The sequence below is a fragment of the Daucus carota genome, chromosome 1, assembly GCF_001625215.2.
Source record: "Daucus carota subsp. sativus chromosome 1, DH1 v3.0, whole genome shotgun sequence".
Lineage (NCBI taxonomy): Eukaryota > Viridiplantae > Streptophyta > Magnoliopsida > Apiales > Apiaceae > Daucus > Daucus carota.
The window spans coordinates 33,607,632-33,635,396 of NC_030381.2; the positions used below are offsets into that span (position 1 = coordinate 33,607,632).

Genomic DNA, 27,765 nt, shown 5'->3' on the forward strand with positions numbered 1-27,765 from the left:
AAAATGTTGTTCGAACTCATGTTCGATAAGCTTATCAGATGAGTTTACCGAACACGAATCGAACCGAACGAGTTTATCGAACCATTTGGTTCGTTTACAGCTCTAATCATCAATCATCAATATACTTATATAAAGGAGAAGCGAGTGGCGTGTAGGTGGCGCCTCTTACATCACTCCGTTCTATTTTTTAAATTTTCTGGAATTTTCGAATAAAAAATATCAAAAACTAGAACTACCTTTCTTAGTTTCGGGTATAATAGAAACAAGTTTCAAAATCGGATTTTGTTTCAGATTATTTATGGAATATAGTAGCTTGAAAGTTTTAATCTGATTTTGTTTCAGATTATTTAATTATGGGAAAGAGTAGCACACAAGTCTCTATGCACCTATAAATACCCCTATAGATTGTAGGGTTTTGGATTATATAAACACAACCTCCACTCTTTCAATACCACAACTCTATCTCTCTCGTGATAGTTCTCTTGCTTGATTTCTAAGTCGGTGGTGTCGTTTTTCTGCAACGACAAGTGAAGGTTGTTTATATAGTATTAAAAAAATAAAGTTTGTTGCATGCAAAGGTAGTTATAGACCGCTACATTGGAGTCGACAAATTTAAACACGCTAAAAGAATATAGTCTTGACATGATATTGATGGATGATATCAATAAATTAACTATTAGTGATGTATGTTTGTTGATTATTTTTTTTATAATATTTGTTTTGTTCATCGGACATGTTTGTTGTTGTTAATTTTCATATGATTTACTTTGTATACTGGAAAAATTTATTCATGCATAATCTGTTGCCTCCGTTCAAGCAACTTTTAAGTGAAGGCTGTTTATACAGTATTAAAAAAATAAAGGTTGTTACAAGTAAGGGCAGTTATAGACCGCTATCTCACGGATTTAAGTTAGATGTTTTTGTGCACAATTAATCCAAAAAAATTGGAGGAAGGTGACAATGTAAGAACATGATTACTTAAAAAAAAACACAAATAAAATTAAGATTTTCTGTGCTTTAAATTGGTAATTACGTGTATAAATTTATTTTCATTTTTTCACCATGAACTATAGTCCAGTTTTGCAATTTTATATATTAGTTTTGGTATTACATCAAGATTTTTATAATATATAGTAATTTATTTTATCCTACAAATATTAATTTTGAAACATTAATATACATTTTACAGACAGCTACAAAATTATTTTATTCTACAAATATTAATATTGAATTATTAATATAATTTTTATTTTTATAGGTCGCCGCAACGCGCGGCTTCTCAACTAGTTGTTTTTGACGTGGGACACCGAGTTTTTTATTTTTGAATCAAAATGGGAAGAGAGTACTGATTTTGACCTGAGATGCTCAGTTTTTTTTTTATTCAAAACGAAAAAAGAGGAAAGAAGTAAATATGGGTTGTAATACTCTTATGTTAAGAAAATTAAATAAAATATCATAAGATTATACGTAGATTATAAAATATATTGTATAGTGTATATGAAATAATCGAATATATGTAACACACACTTCAATTAAAGAAAATTAATTTAAAATGAATGACTTATTGAACGTCAAAATTTAGTAATAAAATTTTGAATATATCTCACAAGTTCCCTTCCTTTATATGATTCAAATGTCTTTTACATATATTTTTCTGAAAGAATTTCAAACATAAAATTATTTTATGGTACAAAATTAATTTTATTTATTTATTTATATATTTAATATTATATAGAAAAATATATATGCAATATTCATACCATCGTCCCCTTTTGTATAATAATAACAAGGGAAAATAGATTTTTTTGCCACTCAACTTATAGTGTTTTTAGAAACTTACCACCCAACTAATTTTTTTATTCTTTTATTCACTAATGTTAGGTTTGGTTTTATTTTAAGCCACCAACTTAGGTTTGGATTTGATTACCAGCATTATGATAATTTTTTTATCACTAAACTTATTGCGTTTTTAGAAACTAACCACTGAACTATAATTTTTTTTATTTTACTCACTAGTGTTAGATTTAGCTCTTTTTTTTGTCACTGAAGTTAGGTTCATATTTGATTATCAGCATTACATTTTATGTGTATCATTATTAAAATATAGTGGTAGTCGGTAATATTTTGATGATTTGATATATGTTTGTATTTTTATATGTAGTACTTTTTTATGTCTTCAAGGTCGCTTACCTTGGATGATAAGAATTTTACACGCATTATATGGCCTTTAAAAGATGTAGTTTCATATATAACTTTATTTTTTTTTCTTCCGAATGAAAATTCAGCGTTTGAATTTTTACACACAAAAATAAGTTATGAAACTATGTTTTATAAGAATCTTAAATACATGCTAAGCACTAGAGAAATTTTGTAAACTAATGAGAGGGACGGAGGGAGTAATAATAATATAAAATGATGCATTATATATAGAGGACAATCATCGAAAATTAAGTTTTCCTCTCTATTTATTTATCTCGAAAATTGTAATAAGATAAAGTTATTAAAATTTTTGAAGATAAATTTAAGAAAGATCTTAGATTGAGCTAGTCCATTAAAAGTTTAATAGCGAAAGATGATGCGTCATATCACTCAATTACACTTTATCTTATGAAAGAGGGTGAATTGTTTGAAGGCATTGATTTCATATTCATGATTTATTGAATTTATAGAATCTAATTACTATTATTCCTGATTTTAATTTTTCATCGGCTCATTTTATATTACTATTGCTATATATAAGGATATAAACATACGACGCATCATCAAAATATTAGATACTATCACTATGTATAAATGATGATACAAAAAATTATCATAATGCTTGTAATCAAATCCAAACCTAAGCTGGTGGCTAAAAACAAAACCAAACCTAACATTAGTGACTAAAAGAATAAAAGAATTAGTTGGGTGGTAAGTTTCTAAAAACACTATAAGTTGAGTGGCAAAAAAATCTATTTTCCCTAATAACAAAATCCACGAATTATGAAGAACCAAACAAATTCGTTATTTGCTTGTCAAAACTCAAAAGGAAAAAAAGACTGACGCGGAAAATAAAATATTTTAAAAAATAAGTAAATAACAGTTAAAAAATTGAAAACCCATCCGGCACTTATAAATCGAAGAAATTAGGGCTTGAAAATGGCGTAAAAGAAATCCCCAATTCTCGTTTGGCGGGAAGAAACAATTGGACAATCATACTTTTAAACATCCACCTTTCTTCTTTCGATGTCGTTTCTCGAAGAATTTCAGGCCAGTAAGTGTCTCTCCATCTCTAGTTTTCTATTCATATAACTTGTTGTATCTATAGCTCTCCAATTACAAATTTACTGAACCCTAGCTGATTCAGAAATTGTTTAATACTGTTTTGATAATCGTGCTTTATTTATTTAATGTTACTGACAAGTGTAATTCAGTTAATGAAATATTTGATGCTAATCGTTGTATGAAATGGGGTTTTGTATCATGTCCAGTTTGTGGTGATGAATTTCTAAATTAGTTAAAATAGTAAGTATGAAAAAGTTAAGAGAAATTTAACAGTTTTTCCTAAGCACCCGGGAGATGAATTTTTTCGGAGCAGAATTATTGAGAGACGAAAAGCTTTTGGGTCTTATTTGTCGTGCAAATGTTTTGAGATTATTACTCACAAATATATTAATGATGCAGTAGATATTGTTTGGCCTTTTGTTAACACTAAACCGCCTATATAAGCTGTGAGCGACCCGCTAAATTTGACTAATTTTTTTTGTATTAAGTGAATATTCTGGGACCAGATAATGTTTTTTATTCATGTAATGGATCACAGCTTCTCCGGCCATCTGTATATAAAAGCCCTCTTATGCATATATCCCTGATCATTTTCCAAGACAAGTTGTTATCTCAATCGGCAGACTGGCAGGAATAAACAGTTAAATATTCTTTTTTATGCTCCGAATAGTAAAGAGGGGCACTTAAATACTGATCGCTGCCAGCCAAATTAGAGTCCCCACACTGTACCCTTCACGTGAAAGTAAATGCTAGTTGAATAACTAAGAACCATCCTGAAGATTTATTAGAAGAGTCTAAGCACTTCTACTTCTGTTTTATGTTTATTTGGTTGAGCATGTGTATTTTATCTTGACATCTTTTACATTCTTATTGCTTTTTAGTTGACCCCCTAAGTTTTTCATTCAAGGTGAAAATATTTCTCCAAGCATATTTTAATGTACTAAAATGATGACGAAAGGATCGATTTATTAATTAGCAAAAAAAAAAAGAAAAAAAAAAGAAGAAGAAAGGATCGATTTATTAATTTCTCTACTAATTGTTGAATACCTAATTTTATGACCGAATTTTTTGTATACTTTGACTTCTGGTAGATATAACATTTAAACATGCTCTACTCTTAACAAGAAATCCAATGTACTCATATCATTTACTGTAATTCAACCCAACTGTGGTACTTTTGGTTTACTGGCATGCTTAAGGTGCTACCTGTTTTCGTGCTGCTCTAGGATTGGCCAACCTTGAATTGTCTATAATATTAAGTAATAGTGTTAGCCCAATTAAATTGAATCACATAACTATGATGCTAACTCATTAATTTATGCTGTAGAATTGTTTCTAATTCAGTCATATTTATACTTGTGGATAATATTTCTACAGAAGCAGTGACATTTATTTCTGGAGTATACAGAAGAATTAGATAAAAAATGATCTATTATTGTCTTATATCTGTCAAGATTACACACACACACACACACATATTATACTCATATATATTATTTTGCCTACTCAGATTTGGAATCATTGCCAAATATCATACAGAGGAAGTATGCCATACTGCGGGATTTAGATAAAAGTTTACAAGGTACATTGCTTTAAATTGGTGCCATCAATTGATCAATTGTCGATTTCACCTATAGAAGTTTGTTATTCTCTGCACTACATGACCACATCGGCTGATTTGTCATATTTTCTTTCATTCTTGGAATGAACCCGGTAGAGGAAAATATATCATTAATTGTCTACACATATATCATTATTTGTAGACAATATTGCTTGATTGTTGGTGACATGGTTAGATGTTTTAGATAAAGTTACTTGCTTTTACGTAGTGATAATAGTCGGGATGAAGCCTAATGTGAATAATCTATAGTATTCATGAAGCCTATAGGATCATAATCTGATATATAAAATAAGATTATTATTTTGTTCGATTGGGTTGTAGGTTTGACTGATGTACATGATCATCGACATTTACTTTCCAATATCTCTATGACTTTGTAGAAGAAGAATTTTAAGAACCAGGGAGAATCATGCTTTAACATGGAAATACACAGTTTCAGTAGATTCCGACTGCCTTTAGTTTGACATTTTTTGTCACTCAGCTGTTGTTGCAGATAGCATTATGTTCATGTTTCTTAAGCCCTACTGCCGTGTTCTTGTGCTCCCTTCCTTTTATTGCGCCTCATGTGTTTTTTTTTGCTAAATGCCTTTCATATGTTTTTGATTGTTTTCATATCTTATTATGTATATTTTGATGGTGATGACATTGATCTCTTGCATTTTGTTGCTTGTTTCTTAAATTCATTATTTAAGGATATGATATCTATCTTTTGACAGTGATTCAGCAGCAAAATGAACAACGTTGTGGACAAGAACTTGAAAATTTTAAGCGAGGAGTTAGATCTGGTGCTATTATGCCTGACTCTTCACTTGCCAAATACTCAGATGAGGCACTTGATGAGCAAAAACATGCCGTTAGACTTGCTGACGAGAAGGTTGCATTGGCTGTGCAAGTATATGATTTGGTACCGCTCTCTCTCTCTCTCTCTGCACACACACACACATATGTTATAACTCTATGTAGTATCTTTACTTATGCTATAAGCTCTGAATGATATCTGCTTTCTTTCAGTTCTATTTATCTATATCAGTATGAATTTTCTCATGCAGTCAATATAAATGTGCCCTTAGTTTCCCCCCTTGTGTTCAAATATAATCATTATGTAGCCAGAAAAAATGTGTAATTTACTCTACAGCTAACCACACTTGTTTTATAATTCATCGTCAAGGACATCTGATTGAATCCTGGCATGGGTTTTATATACCCACTAACAACATTCTTCCTGTTACATGTCTTTTAATCCTTGAAAACAATAGGTATCATTTAGAGTTCTTATCTTAGATGTATAATATATTATATAAATTTGTAGGCAAGTGCCGGGTGATCTATAATTTGGTTTTCTATAATATATCTGGAGTTCATGCCGGTATGTGTATGTCGATGTTATTGGATTTGAGTATACATATTTGTATTATTGATTGCTGAAATAGAAGAAATGGTGAGGAACTTTTTAATGGTACACACCGATTTACTTATCTTTCCAAGCTATGTCATATTTAAATGATTAAATTGAATGCTTCTCTACATGATATGTATGAAATCTGTGACAGATCTGGAGTGAGAGTCATAAATTACTGGATGAATTTAGTCGATTATGTCAACTAATGTGTTTCTTTTCAGTTAAACTTATCAAAAGATTAGTAATGTAATTGAAAAACTAGTATTGAAGTCTGGCCCTTGGTTTATGATATATAGCTCCACTATTAATTTCATATAACATTTTACCATCACAGTAATGATAGATGTATGGAATTCTATATTGAGTATAATTTGACCACACTTGCAAAACTGACTCCCGTATAGCTTTTATGCAAAATGGTATACAGAACTTAATTGCATACTATGCCCCCACTTGTACTTCATGCAAAAAAAATCTCAATGTACCCCTATGTCTTATATGGGAGCTATGTGGTGTAAAGTTTTGGGTTTTAACTTTTGAAAGTGTTTGTTACATCTCTCTAGTCCAGAAGCTATAATTAGGTGCAACCACTTCAATATATGGAAAAGCTAGAAGTTAGAAGCACCCTTTTTCTCCTAGTAATGATTAATCACAGGAAGTTAAAAGCTATGAGGCTTGAACCCTTAACATCTTGAAGAGGGTTATCTGCTAGGCTAAGCACTCTCTTTTACTCTAATTGTTTGGTTTTGCACGATATGATACTCGAAGACTTCACTCACGCCGTACTGGCGAACAGCATGATATTCATACAAGACACACCTCTCTATGAATCCTCATGTTAACAAATATTTGATTTCATGTACGAGCACATTGGCTTTCATCTTGTTTGGTATCCTTCAACACCAATGAGGACGTTTATGCCTAGACAACACATTTACAATTGTATATCTTCATATATCTTATTAAGTGGTATGTACTGGAGCATCTTGTGAAAATGTCATTGGCCATTTTGTGTGCTTGGGAGTTGCATGATTCATAGATAGCATGTGATAAACAATACTTAAGCAAGTATTTTGTTCTCCCAAAAAATTGAAGATTTATATTTTGCTGTGAAAAGATTGAGGGCCATTTTGAAATTCGAGTTTTTAGTTGGAATCCTTTACATTTCATCTTCACCAATTTAGCTTATCTAAGTGTTTGAGCAACTTAGAACAGAAGTTTTTGGATCAGAAGTGAAATTATGTAGCAACTTAATTCTCTTTAATTTTGTTTTTTGTGGTGTCTATGAACAGGTAGATTCTCATATACAACAACTTGATCAGCAAATGAAAAAGTTCAATGAAGATCTTCAGCGTGGTATGTATGTTTTAAGCCTTTAACTCTTCATTGTACATTGAACAAGTTGGTCTGAGTAATACTTGGCTGAAGGTGTCTATAGTTCTGATCCATAGAACCGTCTTTGCAGAAAGAGATAGCAATGGTGCAACTGGTTCACTTCCCTCAAACAATGATGGCACTGCAAAAACTGGAAGGAGCGGAAGTGGTAGAGGAGGTCGCAAGAAGTAATCACCCGTTACTATTCTGTTTTTTATAATTATTATTGTTACTCCATATTTTTATTTTGCCAGGTATACTTGTTACTTGAAATAGATAAATCTAGACTGTTGTCTCTGATCATTGTTCAGTCATTTTTAGGTACTTATCCATTTACCCAAGTGACCTTAATTTCATATATGTGGGAGTGGATCATTCGTAAAATAAATTCTTCTGCTGATATTTGGGAAAGATTTGAATTGGTGAGAAGTGAAATGAAATAAAGGTCCTCATAGAGAAATATAAATAATTTGGAGGAAATGCTAATTTGGCTCCCATGTGCCTATTACTTTAAGGTTTAAATAACTTATAATTTAGCTTTTGAACTCTGGGATTCTACTGGTCGAACAATTGTCAAACACATATTATGAGACTAGAAATGAAATCAGATTGCTACCATGCTATCCACACACAAATCTTTGGTTAATGAGAAGTGCAAAAAGTTAGATTTGGTAATGAAGGATGTTGGACATGGAAGAAGATTAGAGTAAAGTAAATGATAGATTTTGGATTAATAGATGCTTAAAACATGTGAAGGATAAGTGCTAGGAACTGATTAGCATTTATTTGGATGCTAGGAGCTGATTAGCATTTATTTGTATGTTGGAAAGAAAGGAACTAAGGAAGTTCATTAATATATGTGTTGCAGAAGTGATGGAATAGATATCATGTTGTTTAACAATTTGTAAGCTATGGATCATACCTGTCTCATTCCTGTCCACCCAGCAAATCAAAACTTGTTAATACACATGATTGCTGCTTTGGCTCTTTTTTTGGGCAGTGTTGTATTTTTGCTTTTGTGTTCTGTGGTCCGTAACTTCTTGTTTGTTATGTAAATTGATTGAGCAGTGAACACTTCGTCTGTCGTATTGTTGCATGATTTCTGATAGTTGCATGGTCAAAATATTTTTCCTACAGGACAGGCCTTGCTGCAGCAGCGGTGGCATCAGCAGCACCAGCAGTGCCTGCAAACCCAACAAGCATGGATTTAGATCTACCAGTGGATCCAAATGAACCCACATATTGTCTTTGCAACCAAGTGAGCTATGGTGACATGGTAGCATGCGACAACCCTGATGTAAGTATATCACTTTATTTTTTAGTGTTTAATTAAAGGTTGATACAACTAGGGGTGACGTACTCACCACTTATGCAACTGTTTTTTTTCTTTAAATTGTGTTTGACAGTGCAAGATAGAATGGTTTCATTTTGGTTGTGTTGGTGTGAAAGAACAACCCAGGGGAAAGTGGTATTGCTCTGACTGTGCCGGACTGCAGAAGCGCAGGAAAGGTAAGTAATGCTTGAGATATTCTGGGAGTTTGTCCAGATCCAGTGTGTTTGTTCTTCGAGGAACAAGCACTTGATGAAAAGATTACTTACTGTATAATGCCCAAATCATGTTTAGTTCAGTCATACTCTGCGCTTGGATTCGTCTTTGTGACATAATTTCACTTTTTGCAATTTCTTTGCTCTCATGTTATAGTTTAGATTGTTTTGAACCTTTCTCGATCCAAAGGTAGATAAAAAAATTAGAATTCATGAATATATAACAAATGTTTTTTTAAGCATCTGTTTGCTTGTAATTAATATACATGTATATTATGACTTCCAGCTAATGACCATACTGATTTAGAGTTTCATTCGAATCGTTTTTGAAAACAACGTGAATTGTTTTTCTTTAAAAAAATATTATTTCAGTGAGTTGTACTTTTGGTGTCATGAATAGAGGTGGCAGGCGTGGGGTTGAACCGTGACTGTAACTGGCGTGAAATTATTCAGGAATTTGGCCATTGTCAGGCCGATTCATGAAATGCACAAACCGCTAATGTATATGAGCTGAATATGGGTTTAATATTTTCAAACCGCCGCCTGTCCCTGTGAACCGCATGGCTCGCCAGCCCGGAACGGCCGCACTCTCTGCTTGTCTTCTTTTGTCCCTCGACTACAACCATGTTTCCATTTCTACTCAACAATCAACATAATAGTACTCAACATGATAGTATGGCTCGCCAGCCCGAAACGGCTGCTCCCTCTGCTTCTCTTCTTTTGTCCCTCGACTGCAACCATGTTTCCATTTCTACTCAACATAATAGTACCAACAGAATAGTATTCTTAGGGGTTTAAGGATTTTTGGATATTCAGTTTGGATTTTGAAAACTGTATCAGAATATTGGGGTATTCAATTAGGTTATTTAAATTATGCTACTGCTACAAAATCAGGTGTTATTTAATTAGGATTTATAAATTATGTTTGAAAATTTCATGGTATTCAATTGAGATTGTTTAAAATTCATTAAAATTTGATGGCATTCGACTTCTGATGGATTTTTTTGGACTTGATAAAATGATGAATTTTGTGTTAATGTATTTTAAGTTTTTTGAAATCCCATCAATATCAATGAGATTTTGAAATATCGTGCTTAAATCCTTAAATCCTAAAAAGTATATCAACTCTATGACATTTTATCAAGAACCTGCAAAAAATCAAAATGATATTATTCATTAAAATTCATAGAGTAAATACAATTAATTAAAATCACACCTGAATACACCCCCTTAATTGTCATTTCATTCATGTGATTTTAGAGAATATACTCATTTTATGAGAATCAAATAGTCAATTCATCCTTTTAAAAAATACAATAAAACAATTTCAAACTACAATCCTTTGAAAAATAAAACAATTTAAAATTATAATTATTCGAAAAAAAAATAGATTTAAAAATGAAATTATAATTCAGAAAATATCGAATTTAAATCGAAAGTCACGAATTTGAACAAAAGACATTCGCAAAATACAGACAAGTAAACCGCACCTGCGCGAATGAACCCGTCTGGCCATGGCCATCAATTCATGAACATCTCACTGAATGAAGTGTTAATCGCGTGTTGGTTTTAGGTGAATGAGGGTGATCACTGATCAGACATGGAACTATGTATATTTATTTTGTGGCAAGTGGGTTGAGTGCGAGTCAAAATTTTTTGGTAACTAACCCTACTAAGAATTAAGAAATGAGAAGACAGAAGTGTACTTATTTTTCATTTCCAACATGAAAACCAAGATGAATCAAAACTCTGCACTCTAGTACGACACAAGTTAGGGGTCCGGGGTCCGAAGTCTGATCATAAACCATAAATTTTAGTAAAGGTTATGATCCTCCGGAGGCACCTCAAGGTGTGAGAAATGTTTGAAGATTCAGAAAGCGATTACATAAGTACTGAACAAATTCCTCTGGAAAGAAGAGAGCCAAGAAACTGGCCATAGGTAAAGTGATGGAAGAAGCAGCTTCCATGTACTCTAAAGCCACGAAAACAAAATAAATGTTGATACTTTAGTCAAAATGCAATATCTCTTGTCCTCGACAATTCAGAATGACACAAGCAGTTTAACAAACCATATAGTTTTTTTTATTATTCTCAGTGATACAAACAAGCCCAGAGAATTGAGTTCTTAAAATTGCCTAAAGCATACAAGAACACAACAGAAGTGCCATCAAGTTCTCGAAAAAACACATCCTCAGATAGCTGAGAAGCCTACAAATCCCGAAATTATCAATCTCTTTGCTGGCGTGATTATTACATGTGGGGCGTTTTTGCCCCAACATATAACTATCCTAACCTAATGGGTTAAGCCCCCTGTATTCACTGTAATGTAGGTCTGGACTTGTTAGCCAGCATGACTATCAATAGTCCATGCCACCCATACCGCCCATGCCACCACCCATAGGTATGTCCTTTTCATCCTTGGGAAGTTCAACGACGATTGCCTCCGTAGTTGTCATCAAGGAAGATACACTGCAAATGGACGTGTGCATATACATATTAATCACATGAATGCACGCTACAAGAACAAGGAAAAAGTAAGATTTCCTCCTTATTTACCTTGCTGCATCAACCAATGCTGTTCTTATTACTTTCAACGGGTCAATAATCCCAGCTTTGACCATATCAACATAAGCACCTGAGTTTCATATTTCAATAGTTTCATCAGATTGAGAGAACTGAGAGACCCTACCTTCCCGCAATTAGTCTTGTTTTATTCCAGTGGCTTACATAATAGATAAATAAATTAAAAGATTTACCATATTTTTACAAAAGGGTAGTATTGGAAAGAGGAAATACTGTATAAACATGTTTATTATTTTTGTTAATAAAGAATCTTATATCTTTCCTATTGATTACGTATTAACACTAACCTTTGGCAGCATCATACCCAAGATCAGGGTCGTCCTGCTCCAACAGCTTGCCAACAACCACAGCACCCTCTACCCCAGCATTTGAGGCAATGGTGTGTACTGGTGTCTGCAATAAAAGTTTATACTCTATTTTAATACTAGAAATAACAAGGCCTGACTCAATGAATTATGTTAATCAAACCTAACCCAAGTAATTTCACAATGCAAGCCAACTGTGTCAATAGAGTGTTATGTACATAATAATAAATTGATGAAACATATATATGCACACACACCTTTAGGGCATTCTGGATAATTTGTACACCAATTTTCTGATCAAAGTTGGCTGTTGGCAACTTATCTAATTCTTTGGCTGCATAAAGAAGAGCAACACCACCACCTGCACAGAAAGTAAGTTAAGTATCTAAACATGTTTGTCAAGGAGACTCATGATAGCAAAGATGAAATATATATTACCTGGCACAATTCCTTCCTCTACAGCAGCCTTTGTGGCATTAAGCGCATCTGTAACTCTATCTTTTTTTTCACCGACTTCAGTTTCACTAGCTCCTCCAATCTAAAAGAGGAAATTCAAAGATAGATTTAAGTGAACATCAATTCTGTTGGTATAAATATTGCCAACTTCTACAGGTGATCTACTTAAATAAAAAGCAAAACTTCAAAAATGAGGCAGACCTTCAGGACGGCAACACCACCAGAAAGCTTAGCTAATCTTTCTTGAAATTTCTCTTTATCATAATCAGAAGTACTCAATTCGATTGATGATCTTATCTATTAACAAAAACAAGAAATTAGCATCTGAAAATCAAGGCAATGCTGCTGCACCAATTGCTTGAAAGTTTAAAGTTTGATGTCAATGAGTACACTGACCTGTTCACACCTCTCTTCTATTGACTTTTTCTCACCAGCCCCATCAAGAACAACAGTGTCATCCTTAGATATTGTGATCTAAATTAAAGACTTTGTTAGTAAACCACTAGACTATAATAGTAAAACAAAGATGCTAATGTTATGATAATAATGTTCTGTGTTTTGTGTAGTGTTATACCACCATTCAATTTATAAATAGACTACATATTACAGAAATTACAGTGTATGTAAACACTAAACATGTAATGTGATATGGACAACTGAGTAAATAACCAAAATATACTTTTCTACAATTTATAATGCTTTTATACCTTTTTGCATGAGCCAAACATATCCAACTCCACGTTATCAAGGTTCATACCAAGTTCTTCCGTTATAACCTATAAATCATAGGTACATCAATTAGCTAGTAGTCCTGAATCATTCAAGAACTGTTACATACGCTAAAAACAGATTCAGCAGGATAACCTACCTGGCCTCCAGTAAGAACAGCGAGATCCTGGAGATTAGCCTTTCTGTTTTCACCGAACCCAGGAGCTTTAATTGCACAGACCTGGAATAAGAAAGAGGCCAAGTCTAACAATGTAATGTTTGCGTGTGTATATAGATATTAACTTCACATTAATACGATACAAATAAAAAGCTGAGGAACATGTAGAATGGGGTAACCTTTATTCCTGCACGTAGTTTGTTGAGAATTAGCGTTGCAAGTGCTTCACTATCAACATCTTCGGCAACTATCAAAAGAGGCCTTTGTTTCTGAAAAAGATTTAATTTCATAACTACAGATGTATAATTTAGACTACAAAAATTATCAGATACATGAAAATGGACAAGCCTGAGATGTTAACCTTTAAAGCCAGCTCTAGTACTTTCACCACTGCATTTATGCTAGAGATTTTCTTCTCATGAATCAAGATTAGAGGGTCGTCCAACTCCTGCAAGAAATTAGAAGATATGTAATTTATAAGTATATACTATAGTAGAACTCAGACTTCTGCCAACTATTAAAACCAAAAAAACATTTAAAGATACTTTACAGTATGCTAGCATTACTTACGCATTTCTGGTTCTTTTGATTTGTAATGAAATACGGGGATATGTAACCCCTATCGAGCTTCATTCCTTCAACGACTTCCAATTCATTATACAATGTTTTCCCATCCTGCATCAGTTTTAAAGAATGTCAAACCACATCTCAAAGAACGAAACTCGAAATCGGAATTCACGGCTACTATTAGTATCTAGCTTTTTGCGCAATTGTTAAACATAAATTATTTTGTTGACTGTGATGATCTATATATATACATAGATAGATGTTCTTGTGAACAATGACGGGACACAAGATACCAATTATTGCTTCCACGTGTTCCAATTTTCTAAATTATGAACAAGGAAGGTTTTTAGAACACAAAATTCATAGCAAGCTTTTGTAAAAGAATTCATAAAAACATTTTTCCCGAAAGCTGAACTTTTTATAGTGAAATACATAAACAGTACAGATGACATCTGAACTTGACATATCAGCAAAGCACAACATTTTCAACCATTGATACACTAGTACACAAATTCATCCATATATTATATATTAGGCTGGGGTCAAATACTTTCTGCCCACAATAAAATATAAAATATGTATAAAGATTACCAAATCACGGAGAATATCAGTACGGCAGTACAGAAGCAAACAAAGCTTGAAAATATTAAAACATTAACACTATCTTTCTACATAGCCATCAGTCAACGCACCTGGATTGTTATTACTCCCTCCTTGCCAACTCTTTCCATTGCCTTAGCTATCAACTCACCAATCTCTCTTTCTCCATTTGCAGATATAGTTCCAACCTTCAGAAATACAGGTGAGTCCATATTTCGTAACGCTAAATAAAAATTGCTATAGCATTATAATAATTCAATAGCACTTTGACAGTATAAACAAACCTGTGCTATTTCTTCAGATGTGCTTATCATCCGTGCTCTACTTTTCAAATTGGTTACCACGGCATCTACAGCCATTGTAATGCCACGTCTAAGGTCCATGGCATTCATACCAGCTGCAACTGACTTGCAACCTTCCGTAAATATTGCACGGGTGAGGACAGTGGCACAAGTAGTTCCTGTAATTTCATATAAAGAATGGTCAATTGTATTACTTAAAGAAAATGCATATAAAAGTACAGGTAAGGTAAACATTTAAGAAGGGGTGACAATCTTCAAAACAGCTACATGAGATACAAAGGGCGGTCCTTGACACAATTACACACTAAAATAATATGTTAATGAAAAACTGATTGCCATAATTAGGAAAAATGCTATGTAACCCAAACCAACAGTGAATTATATATATAAGTCCATATCTTTTGTTTCTTACAAGTATGAGAAAACAGGCTAGAAATTATCACAAAAGGTCACATAGTTGGAGTAAGACTTTTACCATCACCAGCAACATCATTGGTGGCATTTGCAACCTGTTTGACGAGGCTTGCCCCAATGTTCTTAACTTTGTCCTTGAACTCGATGCTCTTAGCAACAGTCACCCCATCTTTTGTAACTTTTGGCGCCCCATAAGATTGTTCGATAACAACAGTACGCCCCTGCACAGTGAAACCATTTGTAGCCCTAAGCAATATTGTCTCAGTACTATATTAACCTTCATAACAAGAAAGAAAAAATTACGCAGAGATCCAGAATCTGTGCCAAGCCATTCAGGAAACAACTTCTCACAGTTACTAGAATTCTGACCAGCTCAAATTACAAATGAAAGTTACTCAATAGCAAAGTCGCTTTAGCAACAATTTAATCTTGGGCAAAAAACTCATAATTAAAACAAGGAATTGAAAACCCGCTTCATATCTCCTATACCATACATTGACCAAAAACAAAGGTTATATTTGATTGCTAAAAAAAAATTATGGCGTCAAAGTCACATGTCCAAATTCTTTCCACAGGAAAATAAAACTGAGTAATCCAAATTCCAGATTTGCATGTGAAAACATAAAATCAAACCGCAAAAATTGATAGAAATTTTATATATCTCCACAAACGACAAGTACCTTAGGACCCATAGTTACTCTAACTGCATCAGCTAGCTCTTCAACACCTTTAAGCATCAAAGCCCGGGCTTCAATCCCAAATCTAATATCCTTGGCCGCATAATTTCTGCTCAAACTTAACCTACTCCCAATCTATACAGGCAAATCAAAAACCAAATAAATTAAAAATCAGAATTTGGCCCATAAATAAATTCACAACTAAACTGGACAGATGTTTACAATTAAAATCCATTAAAACCCACCTGTTGGGTGCTGCTTGTAGCAATCCTGCACAATAAGCACAAATGGGTTTTCTCATATTAGTAAAAAGATCAAAACTTTAAACCTAAACTTAATGGATTACAAATTAAAATTTCAAAACAACTAAAAACAATACAAATCAGTTGGAAATTCAAATGATTTTAATGAGTCTGTTATAATTAAACTAAAGATCAAATCTTTAAATGAAACTAATTCAATTAGATTAATGGGCTGGCTCTAATTAGAATAAAGATCAAATCTTTACAACAAAACAATGTAAGTGTGCAAGTGTATATATGAATTATTGTACCGTGCTTTAGAGGCAAGATTGGCTGCAAATCTATACATGACTGCTCTGAGGTTGCAGAAGAATGATCAGATTGAATGTCTGCTTCAATACAGAAGCTAATTACTGTAGGCAAATTGAGATTTATGTGGATGTACAAGAAGCACAAATGTTGTATGGTTGAAGTGAGGAGATGAGAGCAACGCAGGCTATTTATTTCAAGAGCTGGGGAGGAAGAGAAGAGTCTAGAAGAAAGAGTTTTAGGGTTTTAGGGGTTTTAGATAATTAGATTATAATTCATTTTAAGTGCTAATAATAAGACAAAATGGCATAGTAATCTTGTTCTTGAGGTGGGATTGTGGGAATAGTAATTATTTCTTTCTTGTTTCGGCAAAAAACTTATAATTATATTATTTATATACAATATTTTCCCTTCCGAGTTATGAAAAGTACACATCTTTCTTGAAAAAAAAAGTACACATCTTTATTTTCCAAGGGATATGTGATTAAAATTTTTTGATTGTTATTTATTTAATTTTTGACGGATGTAAAAATATTAGTTATGTCTGATATATATATTATAATGTTCAAAACAAGATGAGGATAATCTATGATGTTTGTCAAATGATACATGTTCGATAATTTCATTAATATTTATATATATATTGAAATTTAATATAAAAATAATGATATCTTCATTGGCGTTTCACTATATACAATTATACATCATATTATATATCCGAAAAAGCTGAAAAATAATTTTTACTGAAAATGTGGAACTTGCTTTTTCTAAGAAAAGCTTTTGAGATGAATATTGTTGTTCATGAATACGACTTATTTATCAAATATTTTGTCATTTACTTCTAGAAAAAGGGTTGTTTTATCAAATATTTTGTCATTTACTTCCAAAAAAAGAGTTGTACTTGTGTTACTATCCTTAAAAACAATATCACACTCATTTTAGTTTCGTCAACTTAATAACAGTGAGATCTAATATACACTGAATATATATTGATGACTACTTTAAAATTATTATTTTGCAAATATTTTGAATATATTAGAAATACTGAATTACCAATTATTATTTTTAAAGAAACCAAACCAAGTTACCATTTATTTTATTTACAAAACAAGAGAACTCAGCTACATTTATTTATAAGCTCGGCGCCCAGCCGATCAGTTAGATAACTAAAAAACGATATTTATGAGTAAATTTAAATGAAAAGAAATAGAATAATTTGCCAGCTTAGTTAGAAAATTACGAAGAACTTCACACCCGTGTCATTTCTTGAGCTTGTAAATCACATTTTTATTATTGTAAATATTGTAAACCAAGATCTTAGTCATTTAGGTCCAGTTCACTTGGATATGGATAAAATTGAATAAAAAGATAATGGAATGAAAATATATGAACAAGTTTCCTCGAGAGAAGAAAGTACGAGACAACAATGATTAAATATGAGTGAGTTAAACATTTTTATAAAGAAGATGATGATAAAAGACGATGAACAAATAGAATGAACATTTCTTTCAAAACATGTGAGTTAGGCTTTTACTTAAAATAATTTAGAATAGAATGATTGAAGTAATGAAAATTATAAACAATTTTACTAATCGCTCACAATTTATAATTCAAATTCCGTTTCAATCTCCCCTCACTCCATTCATCAAACTGAACACAACCTTATGGTTTTTAATCTAACCGTCCTTATTATTCTCCTTTTTATTATTTTCCAAAATATGTTTAGCTGATTAATGCCACGTACAGTTTATAAACTACGGACCACCTGCTATGATCATAAGAATGAATTATGAATTATGATTTTGTATTTTATGCATTTCTCGATAGTCCGTACTATGTAATACTTCTACAAATCTATATAATTGTTAGCCCACTTCATTCTATCATTGATTATCGTTTTTTCTTCTCCGTCTTGAAGTTAGCAATCTCCATCATGCTACACCTCTAGTTAATTTTTTATTCTTAAACATAATTATAATTATATTATATATAATCCATTGCATATCTTGTTTTCTCAGGATTTAAACCGAACCGGATCGTTTTTAAGATTAAAGTGTGGAATCCGGACATATATATTCGGTCCGGTCCTGTCTCAGTGCCTTGCATCTACAGCTGCCCCTCAGTTACACAACTGCAAAAAGCTTAGTGCAAACACAATAGTCTGATGTCATATTTATTTATAAACAAAACTAAGGTGACCGGAAAATTCACCAACAACCAACCAAGAACAACCCAACAAAGCGACAGATAAACAAACAAAGGACAAAACAAAAACAGGCCACAGGTTCTATGTCAACAAGACAACAACTAAGCAGTGAATCTGAAACCTGGAAAAAGTGGACCTGTTCCGCCTTTCTTGTATGCATCCTGGATGCTGGTGTAGGAGTAAAGGTGGTTGGACATTTCCCAGCTCCAATCCTCTTTCCTCCTAACACATAGCTGCGGCCATCGGTTTATCCTCACATAGTGATCCCTGATCTGTCCACAATCCAAGAAACTGGTGACAACGCAATAACAAGCCTCATGGCCACCCCATATCATATCATTTGCATCTGCAGTTTGACTCCCATCGGGATGGAAGTAGCGGCGCATCAGTTTCCCAGTACCTTTCCAGTACGGATCAAGGTCGCGAAAATACTCCGGAGCCACCTGAAATTTTAAGCTATCTGATCATATCCTCTTATTTAGAACAAAGAGATTGTAATAATTTTTGGCTACCCTGTTTAAGTCTGAATGCCGATTTTTTAACAAGAGCATCTATTCCCCAGCTTTCACTGATCAAAGCAACGCAAAAACCTGAAACCCATCCATTCTTCCTCTACATGCTCACTACCACTTAAGCATATTTAATCAACAATTTGCATATCATAATCAAAGCTGTATTAGACATAATTTCAACACACTGAAGATATATAGATGCGGGTACATTTACTTTTTAAATCAATTAACTTGAATTTTTTTAAAGTACCATGTTATAGTGAAACTCCCAGGCATGATCCCAGAGGTCCTCCTTCATGATACGGGTCTGAAAGAAATTTCCATGTATACTGTCAGATAAGGCGCAACAAGGCAAGTGCTACATCAGATGCGTTAGGTGTTACAGAAAGACTTACACGTTTGCCGTCCATAACCGACAACGAGTAAGCTTCCAACTTGGATAACCCACGGGCTTGGGATATGCGAGGTATATGAGCTTTCTGAACCCATAACTTCTCACACTATCACAGATTTAAAAAACATAATGAGGATAAACAATGAAATATCACACTAAATCGACATTAAGACAAAGCGTAAGTTTAATCATTCACACACCGAGCTTGCTAGTCTTTCCAAAATACTAGTACCAACTCAAAAGAAAGGGAGCTTGTGTGATTGTGCTTGTCAGAAACATTATAATCAAGGGATTTATTGCCTGCTCTACCAAGCTAATTAACTCCATCATATAAATCATTCAAATATGCATTCAAATAAATCTCCATCAATATACTATATCATATATACACTAGAATGCTATATGGTCTCGTAAACCATCCTCCCAACACCTCTAGATTTTATGAAAATTTCTTAATATGATATCAAAGCTTGAGCGAGAGGAAATGTTAGAATACTATATAATCCTGATAACCCTTGCAAATTTATTTATTTCAGAAAAAAGTACGGAAATGTGTAATAACGTCTGTAAATACTACTTAAAAGTGAAAATTTTCCGGAAATAAGTTCTTATTTGTGTGGCAAAGGACTCACCAAAGTAGACCAAAGGCGATCACTAGAAGCCACTCCATACCAATCCCTGGAAACAAGAAGCGAAAGTGCCACACTGCGTGCGTCTAAAAAGCTCAGAATGATGAGCATCACATCCGAACCAAAAACAACCAGAGGATCACAACTCCCCTGTTCCTCTTCCTCAACCTTCTCCTTCCCTTTTCTCTTTTTCCACGAGAACCTCTTCTCATTCTTATCATTTTCTTCCATTTCCGCAAGGAGGAGGAGAAAGAGAAAAATACTTTTAGTGGGGGTGAAGCATAAATATCATGTACTATGAGTATAAACTATGCATATATAAATTGTCCTCCCTCTGTCCTCCCAGGTAGTTTATCTTATGACATGAGAGTTTGAGTTTGACACGCATTTTAATACTCAAAATATAATTTTGTAAGTTATTTTTTAATTTTTTTTAATAAAAATTTGATGTTTGAATTTTTATACACACAACAAAAATTTCTAAAATAAGTCATAGAACTATATAGTTGTTGAGAGCTTTAAAATGTGTGTCGAGCAGTGTAAAAAATTATAAAGAAATGAGAGGGACGGAAGCGAAAGAAGGACGAAAGGAGTAAAGAAAGAGGTTTTGAGTTTTGGGTTTGCGTGAACCGCCTCACAGGCACTTAATTTTGCTGACGGCTTTGGAATTTGGAGGCTAACAGAGACAGGAGTACACATAATAGTACAAAACAGCGGAGAGAGAAGCTGAGTTACACTCACTGCTGATCTTGCCACTACGCCGCTAAACGACACCATTCGTATTAGGAGTACCTTTTTTTCTCCTCCCTCTTTCTTTTTTACTAGTACTAACTTTTACATTTATTTCGTTCTTCATACTTCACTCCACGTGAGAAAGGGGTTGGGGACTTGGGGTTCTGATGGGTTACAATTAAGGCGGTTTTATAAAACAATTTCTTCATTTATACCGCAGTACCGGGTATTTCACAGTGTCTCTGGTCTATTAAAGCCGTAATATTACGGATTACTACTTATGTGGTTGGAGAGCGGGAATGGAGTTAAATATGTAATCGGATTAAGATGATTGGGTTAGAGGAATTATTTCTCATTTCATATATTTGGTTGAGAACAAGAATGAAAAAAATTGTATTATAATATTTACGTGTTATTAATTGTAATTAATTTAAAATATTGTTAAATTAATATTTATATACATATATTTGACTCATTAATTTCATTGTGTATACCTAATTTACATGTGTATTAGAGATAGAAATAAAAGAAAACAATTTGATTTCTCAAAATCTATGTTTCATATACATCTCTCCCGTAGTACGAAAATCGCATACCTGATGAATAAATTTCAAAAAAAAAAATTTCAACCAAACACCACATATGACGTATGAATTTGGAATGAACAAAGATACTCTCCCACTTCTAGGATGTAAAAGTCGTTAGACTTTTTTTCACGTACTTTTAAGAGTTTTGACCATATATTTAACAATATTATTTTTCAAATTTTGTTGTTGTGAAAAAACATAATAGTGTCGTATTTTTATTCACAAAAAAATTTGTAAAGATAATCTATTATATATTATATTATATATATAGAGTTAAGTTCTATGGAGTACAAAAAAAATTGGAGTAGTGGAGTACAAAGTTTGATAAAATGTAATCTAGTCATCTAAATTTCAATTTATTTTGTCTAATAAGATTTGTAAATATTTGACAACCTGCACATTATGTTCTGCAACATAAACATCGTGATCAAATGGTAGAATAATTACTTTTGTAAATCATAGGACTCTATGTTCTGCAATATAACTAATAAGCAAAACAATAATCTTAATACTTGTTAAAGTTGAAAGATATTAATGATTAATTGACAATTATGTGCAAGACAACTTATAAATGATAGATTATATCAAAATTTGGATAATCAAAGATATTATATAGGATCAAACTAAAAAATTATAATTTGTACTCCAATACTCCAATGTTTTTTTGTACTCCATAGAACTTAACTCATATAGAGTTAATAGATGCTGCAACAAAGACTTTGGTGAACCAAAATATTCAGTGCGAAATTACATTTTTACCCCGTATTTGATGGTGTGAAATTACATTCTTCTCCCTCGTGTAACATATTAACACTGCATTTTCAGTTGCTTGCTGGGGAATTCCAAACAGATCTTCTGTGCATCACCGGCGTATTCTTACAGTGTTTAGTGTTTTGCGGGAAGCGCTGAGGTTAATCTTTGAAGGTGTGATGCTCACTCTGCTGCCGGTGGTTTGCACGAGCTCCGTCCTCTCGTTTGTAAGTGTTTGGTATGTTCCTGACCTCTAATGCTCTGGTTGCATTGCTGGTTTACACGCGTCTTGGCGCGTTTTCGTTCTGTGTGTACTTGAATTTTTCTTTGCCACAAAGACAGCATGTCAGAACTTTTTACAGAAACTTTCCATTGCAGGATCATTCCTATTCCTCAATGCATGCATATAACTGTTCTATTAGTGATTTGTGTTTTTATATTTATTTTTTATTGGTGTTTTCTTTATTTTGGCACAACTCCTTTTTATCAAGTATGGAGTGCCACGCTGTTTGATGAAATGTTTAAATGACCTGATTTTTTATCGCCGCGGTTTGTCTTTGGTTCCGAACCTGACATCATGCGTAGACTTCACTTCCTCTTATCTTCTTAACTGAAATCACACGTTAACTCTATGATTCACCTCTGTTTGGACTGCCTCTCTGCCTTTCATGTGAGGCTCTAATCAATTGCTCACAACCTTTTCCAATTGAAAACGGCTAATATGCATTTCCCACTTGAAGGTACAAACTCTTAGCTAGATATAGTCACTTCTGTCTTGATTGTTTATGCATAGCACTATCAAATTGAACAAGGAATACGTGTTTGCTATTGTCTGTACAGGGTTGGGTCTGGTGTAACTTGTAAAAGTTATGACAACTTAGTATAATCTTTGTGTACGTTGCCACTAAATTTGCTATGTCTCAGTGTTTCGCTCTGTGCGTGTTGTGCCCTTTTCGCCTTTTGTGTGTTTATGTTTGTTATTTATGTATTAGGCAGCTTTAAGCAGCTTAACCTTGATCTAATTGAAAAATCAAGCTCTACTTTGTGTGAACAACAAGTTCTGCTTCCAAAAGTTGTCTAATTAAAAATATCCTCCTTTCAATTTTTTCTGATGAATTAATATTTCCTCTTTATGCTTCAATGTGTATAATTTCCCAGGTGTGCTCACTACTATATGTTGTTTAATACTTTAATTTACCAAAATAATTATAGAAATTGTCAGTGCTGGTATTATAGCTTCGCCTAAGCCTTATTAGTTCATATATCAGTAAATTTAATTATTTTGGTTCAACAATCCTAAATATTCCTTTTTAGTGAGACCATTCTTGTCTAAAAATATGTGGTGATAATATGTGGGAAATGGCAATGAACAAGAAATATTATGGATCACCAAGTCACTATCCCTTGACGAAAAAATTACTCTTGATTTTTGTAAAATGAAAATTCGTTCTTGCAATAAGTAACTTATGTGTGTGTTGTTATACCTCACAATTGTAATTATGCGATGACTAGAATACCAGTTTTTTACTAAATCTACTAGAGGTATATATGATGTTGTTGTGTCTAATAGTGTTCACTCCCGATTTTAAATGGCTAAAAAATTTTAGATTCCATGCATGAATGTTACTGTTTTAAGTTTTAACAGCTTTAGTAAATACAATATAAGGAAGTTCAGGTTCAGTCACAAATTTTTAAAAAAGAATGCAACTAAATTACATCCATATTCATATCTAGATCATCCTAATTTGACAGTAGACAAATTATATTACAATAAAAAACTCTTATCAGTTTAGCTAGGATATAATCTGTAGTAACATTTAGGAATGTAATTAGGCTTGATATAAATTAATTTCTGCTACATTTTAGGCCTGAATTAACCATGTGTCAAGTCGACTCGAACACTGCATATCTTACTCTCAAAATGAAAAGGAATTGACAAAGTGTTGTTCAATTACCTGGAAATGCATGGACTACTAGACAACATCGAATTAGTGCCTATCAACCTTCAAGAGAGGCCTATCTGGTACAAGGAGAGAGTTTACCCAGAGAATAAGGTAACATATTTTACACCATTTTTGTCTATCAGTAATTGCTTCGTATTTAGGTATCATGGAACAAACAAACAAGATATTCATACAAATATTATAAAATACCGGTATCACGTCATGTCCATATTATTTTATTCAAGTGTTGACACCAATAATTTTGCAATCCTGGGGGTCGTATGTTGTACACATGGATAATCACTTTGTGCTTTGAACCAAATGAATAGATGGTTAAGGGTTGTAAAATTGCGAAAAAGTTGATTCCATAAACAGATCATGGCCCTCAGAATCTGGATAAAGACCAGCAAGAACCTAATTAGTATTGAGCCATCTCTGCTCTCTCCAACTCTGTCCCTTCCTCCTCTGTCTCCGAATTCAAATCAGCTCAGAAAGATACAAAAAATATTTTCTCACCTGTTATATAAATTAATAAACCTGCGAGTTTATAAACTTTCTATAATAGTTTAGTGCTTCTATTTAATTTGGAGATTTCTCACTGTCGGGCAACTTGTACATGATTACAGGCAACACCAGGGGTCAGTGTGGAACCTAAGAAGGAAGAAATAACCGAGGCCTCAAAAAATGGGGGGGGGGGGGTAGTTGTGAGGAGAAGAACGGAACAAGGACACAACAGCAGCACCTCGTAGGAGGACCGGGCGTGATGATTAGCATGGATGAGAATCTGATGACCTCTTGAAGTGGTCTTTAGTTTGGCTTCTGTAAGACTCCTCTAGATGTTGATAGTATTGCCGTTACTAATATTTTGCCTTGATTACGGATATGCAGTGAGTTTTTACCTGTTAAGTTTATTATGTTAAACAATGTATGACAATGTAAATGAGATTTTATCTAATAGGATCCGATTAGCAGCCGGTTCCATCTCTTTGACTATGCTGTATTTGAACCATAATTCAAAAAAAAAACAAAAAAACTTCATGGTATGGATGAGCTCGACGGTATCTTATTGTACTGGTTCCCATTAAGTTGTTGTAAAATTTGGTGTCAAAGGTTGTTTGTTGCTGGCTAACAGGGGTTTATGGCTTTGCTTGGGAGAGACCAAGGCCGTGGCTGACTAATAATAGAATAAGCTCAAGTTCGTACATAGCTTTAGCCTTGTACACCCCTGTATTACTCTGCCCCCTCTCTTAAATTACTTCTTTAGCCGGATTAAATTACTTCTTAATATAATGCAACCTTTTCAGTTATTTGGCCGGGGAATTCCTGCAGACACGGTATTAGCCTTGTACACCACGACCTCCCTTTTCCTCTGTTTGTTCTTTGTGTGTAGTGAGGCCTCAGATACAACATGGTGGCCTGCTGAACAGGTTTGTCTGTCTATTTACTTTTGCTACTACAGTCGTGTATATTTTATTTAAAAGATGATATCCAATGCGCATATAGAACTATGTTTTCTATGTGTTGATTGCTAGGTTAGTATTAACAATGGAGTTTAGGCCAATCCCCTTCTATATATATGATATTTCTTGGAATCTTGGAACCAGTTGTACTCTATAAAAATTATTATTCGAATCAACAAGACAACAGCCAAAGCACTGAAATAGGAACCCAGGTAATCAAGCAGGCTTGAGGCTTCACTTATGCCTTCCATTATATGAAGAAGAAACCAAAATGAGATAGTCGACACTATATCAAGCTTGGTTTTGGCTAAGAAAGTAACAGTTTACTATCTAACTGATGCTCAAAACCAATTTAATCAGTCAACACTAATTAGACTTCGCTCTTCTTTTATTCAATTTATCAGCAGGTGGAAAATGTGAGTGTCAATTATTTATCAATTCAGCAGATGGAAGCAAGTCCAGAAGTCAAGTGTTCTTTACCATACTTTCTTGCAAGAACTGGCCTGTATTTTTGTATATTAATAAATTCGCAGCAAAGATTGACTCTTTAGCAAACTTATATCTATTTTTGGAAAACGCTGGACATCGCCAAAGTATGGGGACAATATCCTCAAATCAATGCAAAGCCGCGTTGTTTACAAAGCATTATAATGCTTTGATATATTTAGTTATTGACCAAGTTTAAAAAATTCCATGAAAATGTGCTCTTAGTGTCTACTGTTGCGTTTGATCTTCCTCTAATTCGTTCAGAGATTCCACTATGTGGCATCTGGACCAATGGCCAGGTCATCATACAAGGCTGGTGAATATTACATTAAGTCCATGATAGAAGTAGACCGAGCTGCATCATCATCATCATCTCATAGTGTCAGAAAGGATCAGTTGCATTTGACAAGTTTTGCCCCTTTACTGTCATTATCATACATTAGCTTAGCCGAGTACTTCTTGCTGAAAGTGCATATGCATGATAGTGTTGGCTCTTTTAAGAATTTCTCTGCAAATACTAAAAGCATCCCGTGATTCATTCCTATGTGTTTCTGCAGGAGCCTATGATGCGTTGCAGGTTGTAGGCTGTCCTTGTCATGGCAAGGGAAAGTTCTGCATCTAAGAATACAAAAGTAGCTGTGTATTTGAACTTCCTGCAACACAACATATATGTAATATTCCAACCTCGCGTGAAAATCTACAAGAAAAAAATTCTTTTGTATTTTCAGTTGAGGATAAATTCCCAGATGCCTAGGATCATGCGGCATTCATATGTGGTGTTTTTATTCCAATATGTGTGGAATTGATATTTTTTAAAGTAGTCTGCAGGTAAGGTATGGTACAGTAAGATCAAAGCTTGATTTGTTCATTTGGTGAGGGTCTTACAGAAGGGCTTTGGGTCTGCTGGTGCAGGGTTTTTAAATGTGGAAATTTCTGTGTTGCTTCCTAAGAAATTTGCTTGTAAGGTCTGATCTCGGAGATTGTTGTTTGTCTAGATGCTGAGGTTGTTTTGATGTTTATAAATTTCAGAGGCATTATTTTCTAGTTACACAGATCAAATTATTGCTTATGTTATCTTGATTTGGTTTCAAAGACCTTGGTGCTTCATATGTTTTTTGATGATTCTGGTTTTGTTGATGTTAGGGTTCCATGCAATCTTGTGAATCACTCCAGGTGGTTTGGAGACCGGTTGTTTGCATATTTTCAGTGGAGGGGTTTTCATTTTAGGTGGTTATTGTAGTTGGCTTGGGAGTCTATTATGACTCGGATTTGCAAATTTCTTTGGTGTAATATTTGTGCTGGTCAGTTGAAATTGTTGGTGAGTGAAAGGGTATTTTCGAAGCTGGTCTTCTCTAGGTGCAATTTGTGGTGGTTTATTGTTTTATTATCTTGCTCCTGGTTTGTGGCAATTTCTAATAGGATTTGTTTTATAATTGTCTGTGCTTGTAATTGTGCTTGGACTTTGATTATTTTATAGTCATTGTGTTTATTTCTTGAAGTGTGTCCCGAGAAATTTTTTTTG

General features: G+C 33.5%; 3 protein-coding genes and 1 long non-coding RNA gene across 9 annotated transcripts; 2 read left to right on the forward strand and 2 right to left on the reverse strand.

Annotated features, from left to right (window-relative positions):
* Positions 1-3,091: 3,091 nt before the first annotated feature.
* Positions 3,092-9,445, forward strand: LOC108209995 (PHD finger protein ING1). The gene is made up of 7 exons (XM_017381226.2): positions 3,092-3,253; positions 4,775-4,846; positions 5,602-5,789; positions 7,577-7,640; positions 7,750-7,846; positions 8,796-8,955; positions 9,065-9,445. The coding sequence occupies exons 1-7, from the start codon at positions 3,226-3,228 to the stop codon at positions 9,173-9,175; spliced, it is 720 nt and encodes a 239-aa protein (XP_017236715.1). The 5' UTR covers positions 3,092-3,225; the 3' UTR covers positions 9,176-9,445.
* A 1,817-nt stretch (positions 9,446-11,262) lies between these two features.
* Positions 11,263-16,800, reverse strand: LOC108205090 (chaperonin CPN60-2, mitochondrial). The gene is made up of 18 exons (XM_017374874.2): positions 16,547-16,800; positions 16,239-16,263; positions 15,997-16,128; positions 15,378-15,537; positions 14,885-15,060; positions 14,693-14,788; positions 14,004-14,108; positions 13,795-13,881; positions 13,613-13,702; positions 13,416-13,496; positions 13,255-13,323; positions 12,944-13,021; positions 12,749-12,844; positions 12,530-12,629; positions 12,349-12,452; positions 12,074-12,179; positions 11,760-11,838; positions 11,263-11,672 (listed from the first exon to the last, which is right to left on the reverse strand). The coding sequence occupies exons 1-18, from the start codon at positions 16,582-16,584 to the stop codon at positions 11,561-11,563; spliced, it is 1,734 nt and encodes a 577-aa protein (XP_017230363.1). The 5' UTR covers positions 16,585-16,800; the 3' UTR covers positions 11,263-11,560.
* A 1,901-nt stretch (positions 16,801-18,701) lies between these two features.
* Positions 18,702-20,604, reverse strand: LOC108195820 (uncharacterized). Its single transcript, XM_017362786.2, has 4 exons — positions 20,289-20,604; positions 19,658-19,762; positions 19,513-19,569; positions 18,702-19,193 (listed from the first exon to the last, which is right to left on the reverse strand). The coding sequence occupies exons 1-4, from the start codon at positions 20,514-20,516 to the stop codon at positions 18,852-18,854; spliced, it is 732 nt and encodes a 243-aa protein (XP_017218275.1). The 5' UTR covers positions 20,517-20,604; the 3' UTR covers positions 18,702-18,851.
* Positions 20,605-22,340: 1,736 nt separating this feature from the next.
* LOC108197471 (uncharacterized) lies at positions 22,341-27,737 on the forward strand. 6 transcript variants are annotated; one of them, XR_010285311.1, is made up of 7 exons: positions 22,341-22,592; positions 24,221-24,408; positions 24,924-25,118; positions 25,430-25,524; positions 25,602-25,724; positions 26,801-26,914; positions 27,065-27,737. It is a non-coding gene; the product is annotated as an uncharacterized LOC108197471 (long non-coding RNA). The 6 variants fall into 6 exon arrangements; XR_010285307.1 differs by having other exon boundaries at positions 26,162-27,737; XR_010285306.1 differs by having other exon boundaries at positions 26,801-27,737.
* Positions 27,738-27,765: the final 28 nt, after the last annotated feature.